The sequence below is a fragment of the Berghia stephanieae genome, chromosome 9 (genome assembly GCF_034508935.2).
Source record: "Berghia stephanieae isolate SIO BIC M18660-M18661 chromosome 9, UCSD_Bste_1.3, whole genome shotgun sequence".
Classification (NCBI taxonomy): Eukaryota; Metazoa; Mollusca; class Gastropoda; order Nudibranchia; family Aeolidiidae; genus Berghia; species Berghia stephanieae.
In genome coordinates, this window is record NC_088368.1 from 38,144,770 (window position 1) to 38,167,527 (window position 22,758).

Consider the following 22,758-nt stretch of genomic DNA (forward strand, 5'->3'; position numbering starts at 1 on the left):
GGTTCCACAATTGCTTTTGTCTTGGTACGTTACATCCGGTTGGCGGATCTGTGAGTATTTTACCTACAGGCATAGTATCAATAAAGAATAATGTACAGTCCGATTTGACAATGTAAGATTTCTTTTTTTTTTATTCAACAGACAATGTATATTGTCTAAATCATTATATACACTGTTTGGTAACTTTTTAATCATTCTTTTTACTTGTTCTTTCCAAAGGCCCTTGGATGTTAAACTTTAACTCATAATTTAAACAAAAAAAGTGAGCATTTATATAGGGCACGCGACGTGCACAAGGCGCTTATCAAGGGGTCATAACTAGCCAACAGCAGCATTTAACATGTAGAACGAGACGCGATGCCTGTTTGGCAATATTTGGCCATTTTTTTCCGACAAAAACAACGCTGTTAACGGCCAGGACCTCATTTTACACATGAATACGGTAAAAGAATCTGAGTAAAATGTCTTTTCCAAGGACTCAACTATGCGTCGCTCTGAGCGGGACTCGAACCCTGGACCTTCCTGTACGAAGGGGAGTGTGATACAACAAGACCTCATAGTCGCACTATTTGATATGATATGATATGACAATGAAATTCATTTATTTCCAATGAAACAAACATCACATAACGTACCTTAGGAACCGTTTTCAACACCATGGCATTTTCGGGCGTGAGAGAGATGGACTTCCGGAATCGATCGTCGACCTCTGACCTTATGTGACAGGTCATGTCGAGGTTAGAGGAGTAGGTCCTGATGGAATATTCCGACAACGCCTGAAGACCTACCACTGAGTCCTGAAACACACAGAAAATAAATAAAATATTTTAAAAATTGAGATTTTATATAGTGCAATATCCACTAACCGTGCTCAAAGTGCTTTACAAGAAGTCACTGGCCAACAGCAACATTTAACATGTAGGACGGGACATGACGTCTGTGAGGGGCGATATTACAATTATTTTCAGAGACAACGCTGTTAACGGCAAGGTACTCATTTTACACCTGAGTACGGCGAGAGAATGTGAGTAAAGAGCCTTCTCCAAGGACTCAACCGTAGAGCTGGAGTTTTTCGCGGTTTCTATACCGTTTTGTTGATAAAAGGGAAACTCGACACGTCCACATGATATGTGTTTATCAAATTGATGCTTACATTCAATTTCCAATCTAAAAAAAAATAAATTCTTCGAGCTTCAAGCATTAACATGTTTATCATCAACATAAAGTGTTTGAGCTCTGACCTGTGTTGAGACGAACGCCCCGTGTTCGTTCCTCTGCTGCAACAACCAGCTGACGATGTTGGTGCCATTGGAGACCTCTCCTCTAGCCAGGTAGGTCAGGAGGGCGTAGGAGGTCGTCTCCACGGCCAAGGCGTCTGGCTTGTTAATGAACCAGTAAGGCATCTTGTGATTCTTGAAGTCTTGGAGGTTGCCTGGACCCCAGTAGGTGTAGCCTACAAAGAGACAAAAAAGATATAGAACAAGGTAACTTATTAGTTATTATTTGTTATTAGTACCTTATTAGCGCGGCTATGTGATCTAGTGGTATGAGACTCGCTTTCGGATCGGAAAGTCCTGAGTTCGAGCCTCGCGCTCGGCGCATAGTTGAGTCCTTGGAAAAGGCTTTTTACTCACACTCTCTCACCGTACTCGGGTGTAAAATGAGTATCTGGCCGTTAACAGCCGTGTTTTTTGTCCGAAAAATTGTAACATCGCCTAACAGGCGGCATGTCCCGTCCTACATGTTAAATGTTGCTGTTGACCAGGACCCCTTGTAAAGCGCTTTGAGAACGTCTAGTGGATATTGCGCTATATAAAGCTCAATTTTTTAAAAGCACAATTAATTATGGCTCATGAAGTCGGGGTTTATTTTTTTGGTTTCTGTAGAGTGAGAAGAGTAATAGCAATTGCTTGCTACCCTTTGGGTAGGACATTAATTTTCTATCGAAAAGTACTTCGTGTTTGAGGGTGCTTGGACCTCAAGTAGCCTTGAGCAAGAAAAAAAGATATATTATGGTAAAATCCTTCACAATCATTAGAGGCCGTGTAGCCGGAGTTTTTCTCGGTTTCTATGGCGTGAAACGGACAATTGCTATTGCTTGCTACCCTTTGGATAGGACGCTAATCTATCGCAAAGTACTTCGTGTTGGAGATTGCTTGGACCCCAGCAGGTGTAGCCTTGAAGAAGGAAAGAAAGATTATGGACCAGGGTAACTCAGAAGTAAGATAAATGACTGAACAAGTGTGTATAAAAGGTGCCAGACAAAGCAAGATAGAAAAATACACGAAAGAAAAAAAAAACCATCCCAAAAATTCAGTATACCTCGACCGGGGATCGAACCTCAGACCTTCTGATTACCTGTCAGACATGCTACCATTAATTATGAAATATTTAATTTATGGAACAGGGTGACTTAGTAGTTGTGCTTCAAAGAGTCATTAAGGCCCGTAGGGCCGGGGTTATATTTAGGTTTCTATGGCGTGAAATGGACTATAGCAATTGCCTGCTACCCTTTGGATAGGATGTTAATATGTTTAGAGATAATTTAGTGAGAAGTAATCATCCAACAGAAGATAGAAAGCTGTGAAAATCTGAGCCAAATTTATTACGAATACACATTACGAGTACAGCCTGACACTGACCAAAAAATGACGATAAAAGACAAGTCTTTGGCCACAAAAGAAAACAAATGGTGAGTTGTATTCAATAGTTCAACCAATGAGATCACTTGTTCCCATGAGCTCTACTAACAACTTACTAGGCGGTGTGCAGACCTTAAAATGACGTCAAAATACAAGGTTTTGTGGGTCCTAGCGTCGCCATCGTTAACCTATAGATAGTATGCAGATGACGTTACTCAGGCCTTTGTTATTGTTTTTGCCATCCGCGTTTGTGAGTTGTTCTCACTAAACTGTATTAACCAGACTATAAAAGTTCATGGTTACACAGAGTTTGTGTGTTGGTCCGTTATACTTCCGGATGGCAATGTTGTGAACTCCTTGGCCAAGCGCATTCTATCTATAGGGAATGAGATTAGCGGAAGAGTAGCGTCCCTTGATTGGACGTCACCCATAGTCTGTGACGTCACCGGCGGAAAAGTTATTAGAGAGAGAACGTCATGTTGGTTGTGTGCATGCGTCTCTCGTCCTCGTCCCTATAGATAGAATAAAGATGACGTCACTCAAGCCTTTGTTATTGTTTTTTGCCATCCGCGTTTATGAGTAATGCTCACTAAACTGTATTAACCTGACTACAAACGTTCATGGATACGCACAGTTTTGTGTGTCGGTCCGTTATACTTCCGGATGGCAATGTTATGAGCTTCTTAGCCAAGCGCAATTTATCTATAGCCTGACGCTGACCAAAAAATGACGTCAAAATGCCAGTCTTTGGCCACAAAAGAAAACAAATCGTGAGTTGAATTCAATAGTTATACCAATGGGACCACTTGTTTCCACGAGCACTACGAATGACGACTCACTAGGCGGTGCAAAAACCAAATAATGACGTCAAACTGCCAGTCTTTTTGGGTTTCAGTGTCAGGCTATAACATAACGATGGCTACGCTATAAGTTAACGATGGCTACGGTCTAATATTAGGGCTTGTCTTCTGACATCATTTATAGGTTAGTGCATCGTCTAGTGAGCTGCCTTTAGTATTGCTCAATGAAACAAATGATCCCATTGGTTGAAATATTGAATACAACTCACGATTTGTTCTCTTACTTGGTCATAAACTTGTCTTTTGACGTCATTGTTTGGTCAGTGTCAGGCTATAAATTTACAAAGGCTAGGCACAGATCGTAGCCATCGTATGTTATAGCCTGATACTGAAATCCAAAAGGACTGGCAGTTTGACGTCATTATTTGGTTTTTGCACCGTCTAGTGAGTTGTCGTTAGTAGAGCTCATGGAAATAAGTTATTTCATTGGCTGAACTATTGAATAAGATTTGTTTTCTTTTGTGGCAAAAGACTGGCATTTTGACGTCATTTTTTGGTCAGTGTCAGTTTACAAAGGCTACACACAAATACGCATAGTCTGCTATAAGGAAGTAAAGTCGTGACGTCACACCCTCTACTTTTTTGGTTCCTAAATTCTTGGGATTGTGTATGTAACCAGCCATTCGGAGTACTAGTAATGAATGCATGGTTACATACTGAATCATAAGGTGATATAACCATTTTCATAGCAGGATATAAAGACAGATTCTTAGGATTGCCGGATGTAAAAGAGCGAGGAAGGATGATCTCAACTGAACTGACGACCAGCACATATTTTTCTAGAAAATAAGATACCATCACTCTAAAAACCAGAAGATGAATTACACAAGGTATGTATTCAGTCCTCCAGAAGAGTGGTTTTACACTTCCAATGACTTAGGAACCAGTTTTCTTTAAATCGTACTTTTCTTTCCTATCAAAACCCTATTGTCGCTCCAGGGGTATGATTCATGGACCTAGACTGAGCCTTCTAGATCGCGGATGTAAATTTCACCCGTTTAGTCCTTCGTTTAGTCTAAGACTTTGCATAGTCCGGCTTCATGAATAGCTTGTAACGCTGTGATTTAGTCAGAGACATTGGAAATAGTCTCGGATAATCGTCATAGTCTCGGTTCATGAATCAAATCGTAGCCATCGCAAACATAATATAGCCTGACACTAGACTTATCTTTTGACGTCATTTTTGGTCAGTGTCAGTTAACGATGGCTACGATCAGACCCCTGAAGTTTCTTGTCCCTGTACTATTTCAGTAGTCTCTGGTTCATTGTTTTCTTACCCACCGTCAACGGATGACTTTGCATGATTCTCCATCCGCCGGAACATCCGGTTTGACGCCAAACTTCCGGCCAACGTAAGGGCGTATGCACTAAGCGTCATGGCGAGGGGCCGGTCCGTCTCGAAGGCGTGTGTCTCTACGTATCGTGTGGCCTTCCTGATCACTTCCCTGCTGCTCTGTCGATATAATTTTCAAAGTGACGAATTAAGGAGCGGGCACTAATGTAAGATAAAGAAATGAAGTGAGTAGGAAAATGCCATTTTCCTGTAAGATAAAGAACTGAAAAAGTATGTGTGAAACAGTGACAGACGAATTAGAGAGCAGGCACTGATGTAAGATAAAGAAATGAAGTGTGTGAGTAGGAAAATGCCATTTTTCTGTAAGATAAAGAACTGAAAAAGTATGTGTGAAACAGTGACAGACGAATTAGAGAGCAGGCACTGATGTAAGATAAAGAAATGAAGTGAGTAGGACAGTACCATTTTTCTGTAAGATAAAGAACTGAAAAAGTATGTGTGAAACAGTGACAGACAAATTAGAGAGCAGGCACTGATGTAAGATAAAGAAATGAAGTGAGTAGGAAAATGCCATTTTTCTGTAGGACAAAGAACTGAAAAAGTATGTGTGAAACAGTGACAGACAAATTAGAGAGCAGGCACTGATGTAAGATAAAGAAATGAAGTGAGTAGGAAAATGCTATTTTTCTGTAAGATAAAGAACTTAAAAAGTATGTGTGAAACAATGACAGCCGAATTTAGGAGCAGGCACTGATGTAAGATAAAGAAATGAAGTGAGTAGGCACGTGCCGTTTTTCTGTAAGATAAAGATGTGAAAAAGTGTCATGAAGGAGTGACAGACAAATTAAGGAGCAGGCACTGGTGTAAGATAAAGACCTGATAAAGGGTTATGCAACAGTGACAGACAAGGCAAGAAAGAAAAATGCAAGCCAGAAAAAAATACCGCCAAAGATATTATAGATAGATAGATAGATAGATAGATCGATAGATAGATAGATATATAGATAGATAGATAGATAGATAGATAGATAGATAGATAGATAGATAGATAGATAGATAGATAGATAGATAGATAGAGAGAGAGAGAGACAGATATATATATACACACACACACATATATATATACATATATATATATATATATATATATATATATATATATATATATATATATATAGATAGATAGATAGATAGATAGATAGATAGTTAGATAGATAGATAGATAGATAGAGAGAGAGAGAGAGAGAGAGAGAGAGAGAGAGAGAGAGAGAGAGTGAGAGAGAGAGTGTATGTATGTATGTATGAATGTATGTATGTTCAAGATGGCGGACAGGTCAGTCGGGTCTCTCGCAGTCTCTAGATCTACCGTCTCTTGTATCCATCATCCGTGGTAGCTGTCCTCGTAAACACAGACAATGTCTAGAAGGAGTATAGGACTTGTGACAAGGGTCAGATTTCTTGCCAAAGAGTGTATCAAAAGTGGTAAAATTCGACTTGACTTCGGACAGAATGGTTACAATGTTGTAAAACGTGTTGTGAATGGCGGAAATAGTATTGTGATTTGTTTGACATTTCTAATTGGCTCCAGTATCAGCATGAACCGACCAGTAATTCTTCTTGGAATAAGTTTATACAACAAGAAGGTATGTTCAGACATACTATATCTACACAACCCATTAAAATTAAACCAACTTTTTGTCACTCCAACCCATCGAAATGGATAAAATTATTTTCAACACTACACAGTGTTTTCATCAAAAACAACACATTCCAAATCCAAAGACCCGATAATGGACAGCCGTTTAGCATTGAATTTCTCCGCTACTGCAAACGAATCTTAACAAAATTCCCAGATGGACCGATGAAAAAAATTATAAAAGACCCGATCAACAATTATGAAGCTCTATTAAAATACATCGAAATAAAAATAATAGATATAAAGTCCTCCATTATGCCCTCCCTTATCCAAAACAACACACCAAGAGCATAGGAGGAAAAAGAGGTGACATGACAAGAACTCACAGCAATATTCGTAAACCACCAACGAAAAGCTATTGATATTATTAGAAACGGATGTAAAAAACACACTCAAGTTGTGAGATAGATATCAACACAGTAGAGACTGCCTATAAAGAAAAATGTCAACGAAACAATATAAACATTAGTGACACACCCTGGTCCGATGATGTCACTATCCCCCCTCCCGCATGGACATCATCAACAAGTGAGTTTACAATCGACGAACTCACAAGCTGTGTTAAAAAATTACCTAATGAAAAGTCACCCGGGGCAGACGGTGTCACCTATAAATATATAAAACAAAATATAAACAAACTGGCACCAATTTTTACGGCCATCTTTAACACCTGTTTAAAATATCAAAAAGTCCCCCCAGACTGGAAACACAGTATCATAACAGTGGTACCAAAAAAGAATGGGAACAAGGACAACGCCGACGACTAGCGACCTATCGCCTTATTACATCTTCATCATCGTCATCATCATCATCATCATTATCATCGTCATCAACACTAATATCATTATTACCTCTGGGACATTCTGTGGCAGAGTCTGAAACTTCACTGTTCAAATTAATACTCCAGCTCTATACATTGTACATTATTTTAGGAAATGGTATTATGTCAATGAATATGTTACCCTTGTTACATTATCATGTATATTTCCTGAAATAAACAATTTTGATATGTATGTATGTATGTATGTATCTATGTATATATATATATATATATATATATATATATATATATATATATATATATATATTGTGTGTGTGTCTGTGTGTGTATGTGTCTGTGTTTGTGTGTGTATGTGTGCAAGTAAACAAACAATCAATCAAACGAATACTTACTTCTACATTACAATCACACTCCAGCAAAGCAACCAGGATGAATGCAGTGTGAGACACGTCACCATTGATGCCTCCCTGGGAAAGATACAACATTGAAATATCAGGCGGTGAGGTGGTCAATTTGATAAGGCATTGTACTGAGAAATGAAGTGAGAAGGAAAGTGCCAGAAGACAATAGAGAATGAAAACCTCGCGGCGGCGATGGGGGCTCGAACCCGCGACAACTCCGTCTGGCCGGTGAGATCGCGACTCTACCGTATGAGCTATCCATGACCCGGGGTCACGACCTCGCGAGGTCTTTAATAAAGTACGAGGTTTGAGATGTTTTGCCAAGATGAAGATCGTTTAAGGACTAGTTTTCTGGACAAATTTTTAAATACATGTTTTTCCAGAATACGAATTGTTACGTGTTGTCACCATAATATAAGTTGGTTACAACTATAAGGTTTATGTAAATGTCCGAGCGTAGATAGTATTGTCAATATAATAGCAACAAGGATGTATTCAGGTTAAGACGAGTACTTTAATAAAACAGTGCATACATGAGAAAGATACGAGAGTAGGAACACAACTGACTATAGGCTAATACTACTAGATATAATATAGGTTGGACAGGACGCTAAGGAGAGAGAGAGAGAGAGAGAGAGAGAGAGAGAGAGAGAGAGAGAGAGGGGGGGGATACAATGCAATATACATTGTCAGGTGTGACAGAGATGGGTACTTTCTAGGGAGAACGGTCATGATTACATTATTTCTAGAGAGAAGCTGGGTAGGTACTACAAGGGTAGTGCTACTAGTGTGTATACACACGTAATAGGAATCACATATAAAACCAAATGTCAAACTCACCAGCATCTCCCTGTGCGTCACCCATACTTCCTCCTTGAAGCTTCCGTCGTCGTTTTGTTGCTGGGCAATCCATGAAAACGACTCACAAGTCTGGTCGTAGTCGACGGTGGAGTAGTGGCGGGCCTGGCACAGGGTCTTCATGGCAAAGGCCGTTAGCCTGTCGGAAAGAGAAAATTCCGAAACGTTCCGTGTGTTTGGTATTTTGTTCTTATATATAAATAATACATATATGTTATCATTATTATTATTATATTATATTATTATTATTATTATTATTATTATTATTATTATTATTATTATTTATTATTATTATTATTATTATTATTATTATTTATTATTCATCATTATATTATTATTATTATTATTATTATTATTATTATTATTATTATTATTATATTATTATTATTATTATTATTATTATTATTATTTTATTATATATTATATTATTATTATATATTATAATAATAATAATAATAATAATAATAATAATAATAATAATAATAATAATAATAATAATAATAATAATAATTATAATTATAATAATAATAGATCTTTATTGTCCATAAATATGGCAATTTGTCATTTAGTTACATTTGTTATAATGTTAAACGATAACTAAGATTGAACAGATATTTCACTCCTACTTATTTTCTCTCTCTCTCTCTCTCTCTCTCTCTCTCTCTCTCTCTCTCTCTTCTCTCTCTCTTTCTTTCTTTCTTTCACACGTGCGATAAACACAACATAAACATATTCATTTCGTTTTCAATTTGTTACGATTGTGGCAATTCGACACCAAAAATTATCATCATTATCAATTGGTCAGTTAATCTTACATTAAATAAATTAATCAGTCAACGAATCAATCCTTGGTTTTTCTGTACCATATGAAATATTCAAAATTTTTATTGCTGATGGAACGAACGTTGATTTATACTTGTTAGTTCTACATTTAATCTGACAAAACCTTCTCCCAGATGGTAAAAGACTAAATTCATGGTATAAAATATGTTTTTTATTGTTGGTAATTGAGAATGCTATCCTTTCTATTGCTTTTCCATGAATTCTTTCTACTCCATCAAGAGGATGGTTTATTATTTTTGATGCCTCTTTGATAGATTTTGAAATTTTTGATTTATCTTTAAGTCGGCATCCTCCAAACCATATTGTGCAGCCAAACGCAATTACACTTTTAATCAATGAGTCATAAACTCTTAACATAGTTTTCTTCCTTACTTGAAATGTTCTCAATTTCCTTAGGATGTATAATCTTTGGGCAACTTTCTTAGATATTATATTAATATGTTGAGAGAAATTGAGGGAACTATCAATGGTTATACCTAAATATTTAAAATAGTCAACTATCTCAACATCATCTTTACCGATCGCCACACACTTTAAGTCGTTTTTATTTTTTACACCAAACACCTGTTCTTTCGTTTTTTCAACATTTAATTCAAGCTGATTTTGTTTACACCAATCGGTGAATATATTTATTTGTTTGAAATAATTCTTTCGGTAACTTTATCTTTTAATAAGCCAAGAATAGCAGTATCATCTGCATATTTCACTATAAAGCAATTTCAAAGGATGGTCTGCAGTCGTTGGTGTATAAGATGTACAGGATTGGGGAACTCACGCAGCCTTGGGGACATCCGTTCGACAACGTTCTTTTGTTGGAGATATGTTCACCCAATTTTACACATTGCGGTCTATGGGTCAGAAACTCTTTATACCATTTAATAAGGTAGTTTGGAATACCCATGTTGCACAACTTTTGAAGCAAAATATCTGTGTTCATGGCATTAAAAGCTGACGAAAAGTCGACAAACAGGATTCTGGCGTAATTCGAGGGCGTTTGGTCAAGGTGTTTCGAGATCAAATTTGTGGCGGTTAATAGTGCGTCTTCAACACTGAGATGTTGCTGGTATGCAAATTGGTACGGATCTAGCAATTTCAGGTCATAACATTTTTGTAGGAGCTCAGATTTCAAAATTTTTTCTAAACATTTCATTACAAGCGATGTAAGCGCCACTGGACGGAAGTCATTCAATACGATCGGACAACACTTTTTTGGAACTGGAACGACAATCGATGTTTTCCAAAGTACTGGCACTGATTGTTCATCGATTGACCTTTGAAAAAGTTTTGTATAAGGTATAGCCAGTTGTTGGTGACAGTTTTTCAAAATAGTTCCGGTAATGTTGTCTGGTCCTGGTGCTTTATGTTCTTTACATCTCCGGAAGAGGGAGCTTACGGTTTCTTCTTCAATATCTGGAGGTGGCTCATTGTCATTTGACAAACAGTTGTAAACAGGTGGGAGCCTGTCAAAACGACAGTAAAAATCATTTAATTTGTTGACATCAGTTTTCGTTTTTCCTTGTGGGAATGTTCGTTTCTTTTGGTCTACTCCTCCCATTTGTTTTATCATCTCCCATGCTTTCCTTGCGCAGCCCGATCTCAGTTGTCGCTCCATTTTATTTTTGTATTCAACCTTCTCTTCTTTTATTGTATTTCTGATCTCCTTTCCCTTTTCAAATTCTAGTTTAATGTCACCACTCATATAGGCAATTTTCTTTTCATTGAGTAAATATTTAAGTCGCTTTGTAACCTATGGCTTATTGTTAGGAAATATCTTAATTTCTTTTTTTTTCCAAGCATTAATCCACACAAAATGCAATATAACATGTCACAGTTTCAGTCCATTCATCAATACTGTCACCTTCTACCATTAATGTCTCCCACTGAGTACAGTCAAAACAGCCGTTCAGTCGTTGGATTGCCTCTTGAGTCCAGATATGGCGATATACTGCAGTTGGTTTCTCACTCTTTAATTTAGAGATGTACGTCGGTACCAGGTGAATGGTATTATGATCAGATGTGGCTATCGGCTGTTGTTTATTATTATTATTATTATTATTATTATTATTATTATTATTATTATTATCATCATCATCATCATCATCATCATCATCATCATCATCATCATCATCATCATCATCATCATCATCATCATCATCATCATCATCATCACCTCATCGTCGTCGTCGTCGTCGTCGTCGTCATATATATATATATATATATATATATATATATATATATATATATATATATATATATATATATATTATAATAAACCTTAACAACGCCACTCTCACATTATCTCATTCGTCTGTAGTGTTTCATTCATCCTGTTTTGTTGATAGAGGGGAAACTCGAAACGTCCACATTATCTGTTTTCTTTTATCAAAATGAAGGTTACATTCAATTTCACATTGTAATTTATTTCTAGATAGAGTCTAGTTAAAATTAAATTCAGAATGGATGTGTTGTTTGATGCAAGCGTGGGTTAACAGCGTAAAACGAGTACCATTGTGAAGAATATTATAGGTATTTAAATCGTTCCAACTGTCGGGAGCTTCTGTGGTGTAATGGAAGCACGTCTGGCCGGTAATCAGAAGGTCTGAGGTTCGATCCTCAGTCAAGGTATACTGATTTTTGGGGAAGTTTTTTTTTCTTGTATTTTTCTTTCTTTCTTTGTTTGGAACCTTTCATACACACTTGTTCAGATATTTAATTCTAGACGAGATAATGGAAATGTTGCTGCTCGAAGCTCGAAGCAATAAATAACAATGTAAAATTGAATGTAAGCTTTAATTTAATTACGAAAGCAGATAGCATTGACGTTTCGGGTTTCCTCTTTATCAACAAATAGGATGAATGAAACACTACAGATGAATGAGATAATGTGGTTGTGGCGTTGTTAAGATGAATGAGCAAAACATTGATCGGCGGGAAACAGTTTAATTTGTAAGGAGCAAACTATTTTCTGCCCATCAATGTTTTGTTTATTCATCTTAACAACGCCACTACCACGTCGTCTCATTCGTCTGTAGTGTTTCATTCACCCTGTTTGTTGATAAACGGGAAACCCGGAACGTCAATTCTATCTGTTTTCGTAATTAAATTGAAGCTTTCATTCAAATTCACATTATTTATTTCAAGGCGAGGTAGCAAAATAATATCACTTTCACAGAGAAGCACCACCATTGAACGCAAATCGGAAGTGAAACTCATTATTTTGTAAATAAACAAAGCATCAGGAGAGCATTGACGAAGACATGAAAAAGAAACACATTCTAACAGGTATGAATGAAACAGACGTGTGTTCTTGTTTTATAGGTCTGATAAACCGAACGAACGCACTCAAGAGTTTGATTGAACATTGTTGTAAGGGGACAATAATTTGGTCGGTTTGAGAGTATTTCCATTACAACAATGACAATGAGCCCATAACCGATAACAATTTCCCCCTACAAAACTCGATTCCCCATCAACATAATCCCTCTTTTAATACTTGGGTTGTTTCCCTTACATTGAGGGACACACGGAAGGGTCCCGAGGGAAGGCCTTCCGAAAGCTCCTCGTGCTCAGGGAAATAGCCCAAATATTCCCTGAACTAATACTAAGAAAAAATACAACCTGGTACCTTTAACTAACTCTAATAGGAAAACAAACACCCTATCACCTTTACTAATTCTTATAACTAACCTTAAAGGAAAAAAAATCCTCTGACCTCGAGCTAACCCTAAAAGAAGATAAAAAACAACAACCTGAGACTGCTTTCACTACCTTTCAATACTTCACAAATCAAAATGGCGGCCGAGAATCAAAACAATGGTCAAATTAGGAAATTTTAAACTTTCACAAATCTATCAAGGTTTGTTCTATATGATGACAAATTGAATAAATAAACGCCTGACAAAAGGTCCACGGTGAAAATACAAATTGAAAGAAATGCTAGAACGAGGAGCTTTCGGAAGGCCTCCCAAGAGCTTGATTTAACATTATTATAAGGGGACACTATTTTGCGTTGGTTTGAGAGTATTTCCATTACAATTTTAAAAAAAAACTCCCTTTATTCATCCTATGAGGGAAATTTGTCTCTAGGGTCTATTCCCAGGAAAGAGTGAAGTAACCCAGGCGGCAGCCGCAGTACAGCGCCGCAAATTGAGCTAGAGCGAGGTGACTTGCTCAAGGCCACACAGCGCAGCGGCAGGTGGTCGAACTCGGTACCTTTCGGGTACGAAGCAAAGACCGTACCACTGAGCCACGCTACCCCCTACAACAATGGCCCACGACCGATAACAATTTCCCCCCACAAAACTCAATTCCCGATTCCTTAATTCACCCCATCAACATAATCCCTAGTTTAATACTTGGGTTGTTTCCCTTACCTGGAGGGACATACGGAAGGCTTCCCGATTTGAGTTATCAGACCTGAATATTGATTTATCTCTTTAGTGAAAATACTCTCAACATCCGCGAGCCGAATATAACGTACAACACATAAAACTCTCTATAACTTCAATCGTTTAGTCTGATTGACACAATTTTGTTACAACTACTCATAAAAACGGATGGCTAAAAACAATAACAATGAGCTGAGTGTCGTCAATCTTGTTCCTTCTATAAGTGAAATTGCATCTTACAAAAACAACGTGTATACTTATTTGCAGGTCTGTTAATCCAAATCTAAATAATTAATTGTTCTGACATAATACCGTTTTGCGTTGTAAGACTATATATATATATATATATATATATATATATATATATATATATATATATATATATATATATATATATATATATATATATATATATATAATATGTGATCCATCTTTCAAAAATGTATTATGCTGGGGTCAACGTGTAATATCATGTGCAGGTCTGGTCACCCAAAATTGTTTTAGTCTCAATGTTGTAATGGAAATACTCTCCTCCTCAACCCCCCCCCCCCCCCCCCCCCCGCAAAATATTGTCCATTGGAGCAATGTCAAATCAAGCTTATAATTGCATTCGGGTATAAGACCTTTAGATATATGTCGTTGGTCGGGTAGACTTTATTGACTTTTTTAGAAACTACAAATGAATCCGCATAAAGCCAACACACTTATGCTAAAAGTCAACACATCTTGTTGGTCCCATCATATTTTCTATTCTTTATCTAAGTGTGTTCCATTGATCATGGATAAAGTCAACACATCTTGTTGCTCCCAATTATTATGTTCTTTAACCAATCTTTCTGGCTCGGCGGTGTTGGCTTAATCAGGAATCTACTGTACATCTATGGACTTCAATAAAACACATAAACTTTACCACAGTTTCATATATGACACACAAACATACACACACACACACACACACACACATATATATATATATATATATATATATATATATATATTTATATATATGGGTACAATAGTTCATATTCACTTTTTTAGGTCTCTAATTCCTAAAAAAAATAACTACCTTTGTTTAATTACTTTTATTTTACTACAGTGACGTCTGCCTCTTCAAAAAAGAAAAAGAAATAACACACCAACACGCCCATAAACACACAACACACTCGCCGTGTTTAGTTAGTATCATTAACAACAACAATAGGGTATGGAAGGAGATGGCACAGAAAACACCCAGCACAGAGAAGACGACCCCAGATCTCCCGTGAATTCGATCTACAGCGACATCACCATCAAAAGCAGCAGTCCCATTGTCGTGCCCAATGGCTACGATGCCGACGGGTCCTCTGGGACCGACACGCCTACGCCAGCTGGGCCGCTGAGCGAAACAACAGCCGACGACGATGAGGATGAAATCGACTGTTTCGTCTTTGAAAATAGCCCAGAAAACGCGAATAATTACGTTATTATTCGGGAATTCCCAGATGTCTGCAAAAGCGCCGAAGATTTTTCTTTGAGGAACAGAGATGTTTTCGAAAATAGCCCAGAAAACGTGAATAATAACGTTATTCGGGAATTCCCAGCTATCAGTAGAAGCGCGGCAGAGATTTCTTTGAGGAACAGAGATGTTTTAGAAAATAGCCCAGAAAACGTAAACAATAACGTTATTCGGGAATTCCCAACAGTCAGCAGAAGCGCGGCTGAGATTTCTTTGAGGAACAGAGACGTTTCCACGCAGGAACAAAAAAATCGACAAGATAGAAAAGGTCGAATCTCGAAGTCCGCCGGCCATTCGGGGACACAGTCTCCGGCGAAACTCGCACAAAACGGATACGGCCGCGGTAAGTGTTATCACCTAAAGAAGACGTCGAAGAGCTGTACCGTTGCTTGCGATGTCCTGAGAGAGGATTACGAAAAACCGGCGTCTTTCATGGACGAGGACGACTCCGACCCGAATATCTTCTACGCCAATTTTACATCCCGGTCAATCTCCATCAGCGACTTCTCCCAAAACACGGGCTCTGTGTCACCCAGAAATTTTGATATAGACGATGACTATGATAATGATGATAACGACGATTATAATGAAACCGATTCTAATAATAACGATGACGACAATAGCGATGACGGAAATTATGAAGAAGAAGATAATGTCAGTAAAACCAACGATAAAAATGATACTGTAAAGAACAACAATGGCCATGCGATAGATGATCTCAAGTACGCCGCTGTAAACAATGAAAACACAAAAACCAATTCAGTTTGTTCGTCAATACCCGACTCGCCGGTGATCGAAAATGGATTCGGTGAAGAGAAATTGATGGAAAATACGAGTAAACCCGATGCTGGTGAAGAAAAAAGGCAGGCGGAAAATTCCGAAAATCTTTTGACCACATCTCATTCTTTCACGGCAGACTTTATGGTAGACGTCGAGAGCACAAGGGAAGTAAATGGAGATCCGCCTGATGAAAACGCCTCAAAGTCTAAACCGACCACGTTTTTCAACACTTTACTCACGAAAACGAGAAGAAAGGAGAAGAATCGATCTGCCTCGGACACCTCGCAAGAAATGGGCGACAACCGAGGTCTCGGAAATGAATTGAAAAATAATACGGATCTGGTTGATGATAAATCGGCGGCAATCTCTAAAATAGTTGAACTCTCACTCGATGGTGTGACGAGTGAAAAAGCAGGGGATAATAAGAAGAAGGCGACGACATCAACAAACACTTTCAGCGCTCATTCAGGAGGCCATCTTGATTTCCGGGTTAAACCAACATCTCATTCTGGCCAAGGTAAGACTCGAAACATAGCTAATGTTGTTGGATCAAGCGCAACGACTGAAAACATGGGTTCTCCAAAGACTACGATTAAAGTCCAGGAGCAATGGGAGAAAACACCGATCATCGCACAATCCTCCTCCCCTTACCACGTTCATGACAATAGGGTGATGATATCAGATACAAGAACACAAGGCTCTATATCTTTTGGTTTGGAGAGATGTTCAAAGATCGATGATCCTTTTATAGATCCTCTTAGAGATTCGAGTCCAGGTATTAAGGCCCCTTGTCATTCCATGGATCATACTCCTAGCTGGACTCCTCCAAACACGAGTGGGAACCAGAACGTTGGAGAAGAAGAAGAAGAAGAAGAGGAAGAAAGACGGGCACCGTTACCCCACGAGTTAGCATTCGCAATCCAGCAGGCAGTTGCCAACGGAGATTTTGATGGCGTCAGTTTGGTGGAGCCTGATGGTAGCAGCGGCTACCTTCTCCGTTACGTCAGCGATTTGGGTCAAAGCCAGAACGAGATAGCAGGACAGGACTGGACGTGCGAAAATCCAATCCGTGAGTCAATAAAAGTAAAAAGTGAAAATCTAAAGCCATCGAATCAAGATGCGACAGGAATGAGATCGTCATCACCATTCACGTCCAGAGGCGACAGTCAGGACGGGCAGGTTATTGGTTCAAAATCGGCTGTCAATGTTCTCAGCTTGGATCAAGAATCAAATCTAAATTTTAAAGAAAAAGAGGAAACTTATAACCGCAGGGAGCACAACGATGTTTTCCACATGGGAAGGAAGGTTGACCTGATGCCGGATAGCGTATATGCTTGTTCTCGTGGACGGGATTCTTTTCAAATGAATAGATTGAAATATGGGTTATCTCACGAGACGGAGCAAACTTTTGACGGGGAGAGAGACTTTGCAAACAAAACGATAGACGTGAAAACGAACGAAATCAAAGAAAGATGTGAAAGGGATTTCAGAGTCTCTGAACAGAGTCAGGGCGTTGCTGAACAAGACAAGGACAAAATCCAGAGTTTAGACAAAAATACGGGAAAAGGACAAGGGAAGATCTTTGAAGGAATAAAGAATCCAATAAAAACTGATTCCCGGACAAATCTTGTAAAAGAGGAATATGAGCGAAAGACCGTTTTAAAGAAAAGGAATGAGAAAAGTATAGAGATCCCGTCGAACACTGAGAAAAATCTCAACGACTTCGAGGTCAATTGCATGACGGGAGAACACGATAACGACGTGCAAAAATCTCGGGGCTCTCCATTCGATTGGCAGCGTCCGGGCAAGCCTAAAATTGACTGCATGAGTCCAGTGGTCAACGAAGAGGCATCTGGGGATTTTCTCGCCGATCCTGGTGACGGGATGAGAATGACCGTAGATGGTTACAAGTGCGTTCGTGAATCAGACGAGGCAAAGTGCGACACAAACGGGAATAAATTAGTGACGGGCTCTGAGTCTATCGCAAAGGAAGCTGATCAAGAAATTTTGGAAAAAAATAATTGTCCTGATCACGATTCAAAAACATTTTCTATTGCCGACGAGTCAGCCACAGATAGTAAGGAAGCAACAGTTTTAACAAGAAAACCGATAAAATCAACAACAGCAAACCAGAAGGTTGTGAAAAAAGGAATAAGCGTTCCCAACAGACGTCCAAGATCGAAAGCCAAATTCCTGTCCTTGCTTCTAAACATGATGGACGACGACAAAGTGAAAAAAGAACCGACACAGCAACAGAATGTAGAGACTACCAAGACGCAAAAGGATCCCCCCGACGAGGGCCTCCAGAGCACCAACGAGCAAGAAGCAGAATCTAGCGAGAAAACGCTGAGTTTTCCACGGGGAATAGACTCCATAGAGCCCAACGATAAAACCTGGTGGACTTGTACGAAAGAGGACATGGAGCTCAGCAATAGACAGGCCAAGCAAGCCAGACGACGACTGATGATGAGAAGGAATCGTCTGAATAAAGGAAGGAGGAAGGACGGCATTCTGGGTCTACAAGACTCAATTTCACCGGATTTGTCCATGTCGCCAGACAACACATCCTGGGACGATTGCAACACCGAGGGAAGCGATAGCTGTAATATGTTGTCACCAATGCCCGCGCCTACTAAAGAACTGAAAAAATACATCGCACGGATGAAAGTGCAGAAGAACAACAGAATGAATATGGCTTCTAACGAAGATCAAATGAGGGCTTACGCCAAGGCGGCGGAGAGTTTCGTCAGGCCGACTATCGCGGAGAGCGAGTGTGGAGAGGATGGAGGCGGGTGGATGACAGTGAGTCAAACTCCTTTCTCTCAAGAGGGAGACCTGTACTCCACGTTAGAGGACTACTACACACGCAGGTGCGAGTTGCTGTGCGGCGGTTCTCGTCAGGATCTGTCCAATGCTACTCAGGTTGAAAACGACCTTGCATCAAATCTAAGCAGCAACAATGAAGCGGCTCAGATGGAGAAGAATATAAACTCTGCAAGAATATCCAAGAGAAGAATGTGCGCCCCTTCTATACCGGCTTCGGAGACGCTCCGGAAATTGAGTCTTGATGACAACGAGGCCACATCGAATCGATTCAACTACCGAAATCGCGTGGCCACGTGGGACTATCCTAGGATTGATGACTACATTTGCGGCGGCTTTGACAGCGTGGTCTCTGTAACCCAGTCGACGGAGGGTCCCGAGTTTTATAACGTGTCCTGGCGATCACACCAACCGATACAAACATCCGAAGGCGCCGGTGCTTATCCGACAAACAAGGGGGATGTGGGGATGCCTCCTGATTCCATGCAGTACCAAGGTGAAAACCGGTCGCATTACATGGAACTCCTTCAAGCCAAAGCCCGCGAGAACATAAAAAACATGAGAAAAATTGACGATGAGAAAATCAGCGTGACCAAATCAAGCGGCCTTACAAAAGTCAATCGGGAAAAGAAAGCGGAAAACCCGTTTCAAAGGGAAACCGCCAAGTTTGTTCGATTCTCAGACGTCGGGGTGAAAACCATAAAAAATAACGAAAACCAATGGAATTCGACAGTAAACGAAATGCTCCTGAAATCCGAGAAAGTCATGAGGGGCGGAGTAAGTGAGAACCTTAACGAGACGACAGGACCGCGTTACCCTAGATCCCAATCCGCTAAAAAAGTGAGTGCTGTGCCCGAGAAGACTTTCAACTTTCTAAACGAGCTGCTCGAACAGGACATGCAAGAACGGAAAATGAGCTCCATCGAGAACTTGGCCATAAGCAATGACGTCAAAATTATGGAACGAATCAAAAATTCTCCCAATTCAAAACACAGAGCCCACGAATATCCGACGAGTGATAAGGGCAAGAAACCAAACTTGCCTCCGATCAACCCTAAATCTTATCCTTCCGTCAGTCAAAAGTCGTGGTCACAGCTGGTCAGCAGACCTCTCTACGCACAAGCACCGCGCAGCAGTCCTCTAAACCAAAGCATTTTGAAGCATCGCGACCGAGCGCGCTCTCCCGTAACAGCGTGCTCCAACCCTCCAGCGATAAAATCTCTCTCGCCGCGATTAGGACGACGCGCCATCTCTTCCTTAATCGGCGAGCAATCCCGCTCCCAGCGAAGAATAATGACGAATTTCAACGAAAAGGCACGTGAGAGCGCGGGTCAATCCCAACCGCATGAAGTGCGTAGAAGAGACGACGCGAGACAACAGCGTCACACCACGCGTGCTAAGGAGGAGGGCGGGTATCTGAAAATGCGGAGGTCGGCAGCTCCACCGCCGGAAAACTTTCAGCTGGGCTTGTATTCGGATGTGTTCAATTACTACGTCTCCCCATACCTCAGGGATAGACAAGATACGTCCATTGTACAACTTTATCAGAAGTGAAGTTTAGGAACTACCTGATTGTATTGTATTGACTTTATTGTTTTGTTGTTTGTTTTTGGTTTTGTTTTGTTTTGTTTTGTTTTGTTTTGTTTTGTTTTTTAATTGTTTTTTTATTTATTTATTTTTGTAGGGTTTTTTTTTTTATTATTTTGGGGGGGGGGGGGTGGTGCTTGAGTAGTAGTAGTAGCGTATGGCTACACCTCCAAATTAATTTCGTCAAGCCAGCTTCGAAAGTCTTCCTCTGCCCTAAGAACGTGTTTCAAAGCCACATGCAAGCTTAGTTAATGGACAGTTTAGGACGACGATGTGATCGCTGGTCTCTGGATGGAACTGACTAACATTTCCGGCAACCATCACCGTTCTCAAAGTTTCCATCCTGCGAAGGATCATCACGTTGTCGTCGTACAGGAGCTTGCCCACTGCCATGACCCTGAAGGTGATACCAGCCTAGATCCAATCCTGCTGGAACAGCTGAAGATGAGTAGCCAGACCAAGAATGATCCAAACCGACGTCCAGACAAGGATCTTCCTCCTCCTGGACCCACACCTCCAACTCAATTTGCTTGAGTGAGATATTGAGATTTTGAAAATGTTTGTGACCTGGTATACGTGGCGTACTGTAGTTCTCTTGAAAACTTTTTTTAAAATTGAGCATACAACTTTTAACTCCAAAATCTATTAATTAGAATCAACGTGTACATATATGAAGGTCTGACATCCGAAAGCAAATATTGGCCTAGTTTAACATTGTTGTGATTTAGACAATATTTTGAGTCATTTTTAGAGATTTCCATTACAACAATGAGCCCTTAAGGAATTGGGTTATGAGACTTGCAAAGAAGTGCACGTCGGACTGATAGAATCAACAAGTACATAATATTTGCAGGTCTGACATCGGAACGCATATATGGGCCTAGTTTAACATTGTTGTCATGAGTAATATTTTGCGTATTTTTTTTTATTTTTAGATTTCCATTACAAAAATGGGCCCATAATAAAATGGGTTATCAGACCTGCAAATAAGTGCACATCGATTAGAATGAACCCCGAGTTTGTCATAAAAATTCAAACTCGAATAGTTTTTTTGTTTACTCAGATTGACACCGACATGTCTATCCTAGCTTTGAAATATTGTTATTATAAGATATTATATTATATTACTTAAAGGGCCAAGGCCTATGTGCAATTATTTGCAGGTCTGATAACCCAATTCCTTATGGGCTCATTGTTGTAATGGAAATATCCCCCCCCCCAAAAAAAAAAACAAAAAAATGACGCACAATATTGTCTATTACAACAATGTTAATCTAGGCCCATAACTCGGTTCGGATGTCAGACCTGAATCTGAGTACACGTCGGTCAATGTGAATAAAATGAAGATTGACATTTAAAATATTTGAGAGCTACAGCTTTGTCTTTACAAACGTTATAAGCAGGTGTTTTTGTTTTGTTTTGTGTGTTCTTCTACATTATGTCGAGCCACAAATATATTCATTTTTTTAAAAATATATTTTTACACGGTGCCACATGTAAAAACATGTATTTATACAATAAAAAGTATATTTTTATAAATAGAATACTACACTCTTTTTGAAGATTTTATCAGAAATATATTGAATAATTTTGTATATTAACGATTTATATGATATTGTAATTTTGTTTTTTGTTTAAATAAACAATGTTTTGCACGGAATTTTTCGGCTTGTTAATTGCACACACACACACACACACACACACACACACACATACGCCGCGCGCACACACACGGACAAATATATATATATATATATATATATATATATATATAATATGAATGGATTCACTCACTTATATGGCCCAAACACATGTTTCTGTGGCTTCTATCCACTATATATATATATATATATATATATATATATATATATATATATATATATATATATACTCTCTCTCTCTCTCTCTCTCTCTCTCTCTCTCTGTGTGTGTGTGTGTGTGTGTGTGTGTGTGTGTGTGTCCGTCTATATGTATATGAGCTAATTCGTAACCACAAACACCAAACTTACCATGTACTGGAGTCCGCGTGTTGCCAGGTTGCAAATGAAGCATCTGGCTTTCTGAAAGTCAACTGTCTGGCAATGCCTAGAGTTTTATTATAGAGTAAAAAAAAAAGTTACTCTTCTCCTCCTCCTCCTCCTCCTCCTCCTCCTCCTCCTCCTCTCCTCTCCTTCCTCTTCTTCTTCTTCTTCTTCTTCTTCTTCTTCTTCTTGTTCTTCTTCTTCTTCTTCTTCTTCTTCTTCTTCTTCTTCTTCTTCTTCTTCTTCTTCTTCTTCTTCTTCTTCTTCTTCTTCTTCTTCATCTTCTTCC

The 22,758-nt window shown here is 39.1% G+C and overlaps 2 protein-coding genes across 2 annotated transcripts in view; one reads left to right on the forward strand and one right to left on the reverse strand.

Annotated features, from left to right (window-relative positions):
- LOC144980194 (complement C3-like) overlaps window positions 1-22,758 on the reverse strand; it is a 97,993-nt gene that overhangs the window by 24,099 nt on the left and 51,136 nt on the right. The window contains 6 exon segments of the mRNA XM_078927768.1: window positions 636-797; window positions 1,242-1,453; window positions 4,784-4,955; window positions 7,666-7,740; window positions 8,515-8,671; window positions 22,458-22,533. Of these exon segments, the coding sequence (XP_078783894.1) occupies window positions 636-797; window positions 1,242-1,453; window positions 4,784-4,955; window positions 7,666-7,740; window positions 8,515-8,671; window positions 22,458-22,533 (854 nt within the window).
- LOC144980195 (uncharacterized) lies at window positions 12,555-20,564 on the forward strand. Its single transcript, XM_078927769.1, has 2 exons — window positions 12,555-12,657; window positions 14,860-20,564. The coding sequence occupies exon 2, from the start codon at window positions 14,968-14,970 to the stop codon at window positions 20,413-20,415; it is 5,448 nt and encodes a 1,815-aa protein (XP_078783895.1). The 5' UTR covers window positions 12,555-12,657; window positions 14,860-14,967; the 3' UTR covers window positions 20,416-20,564.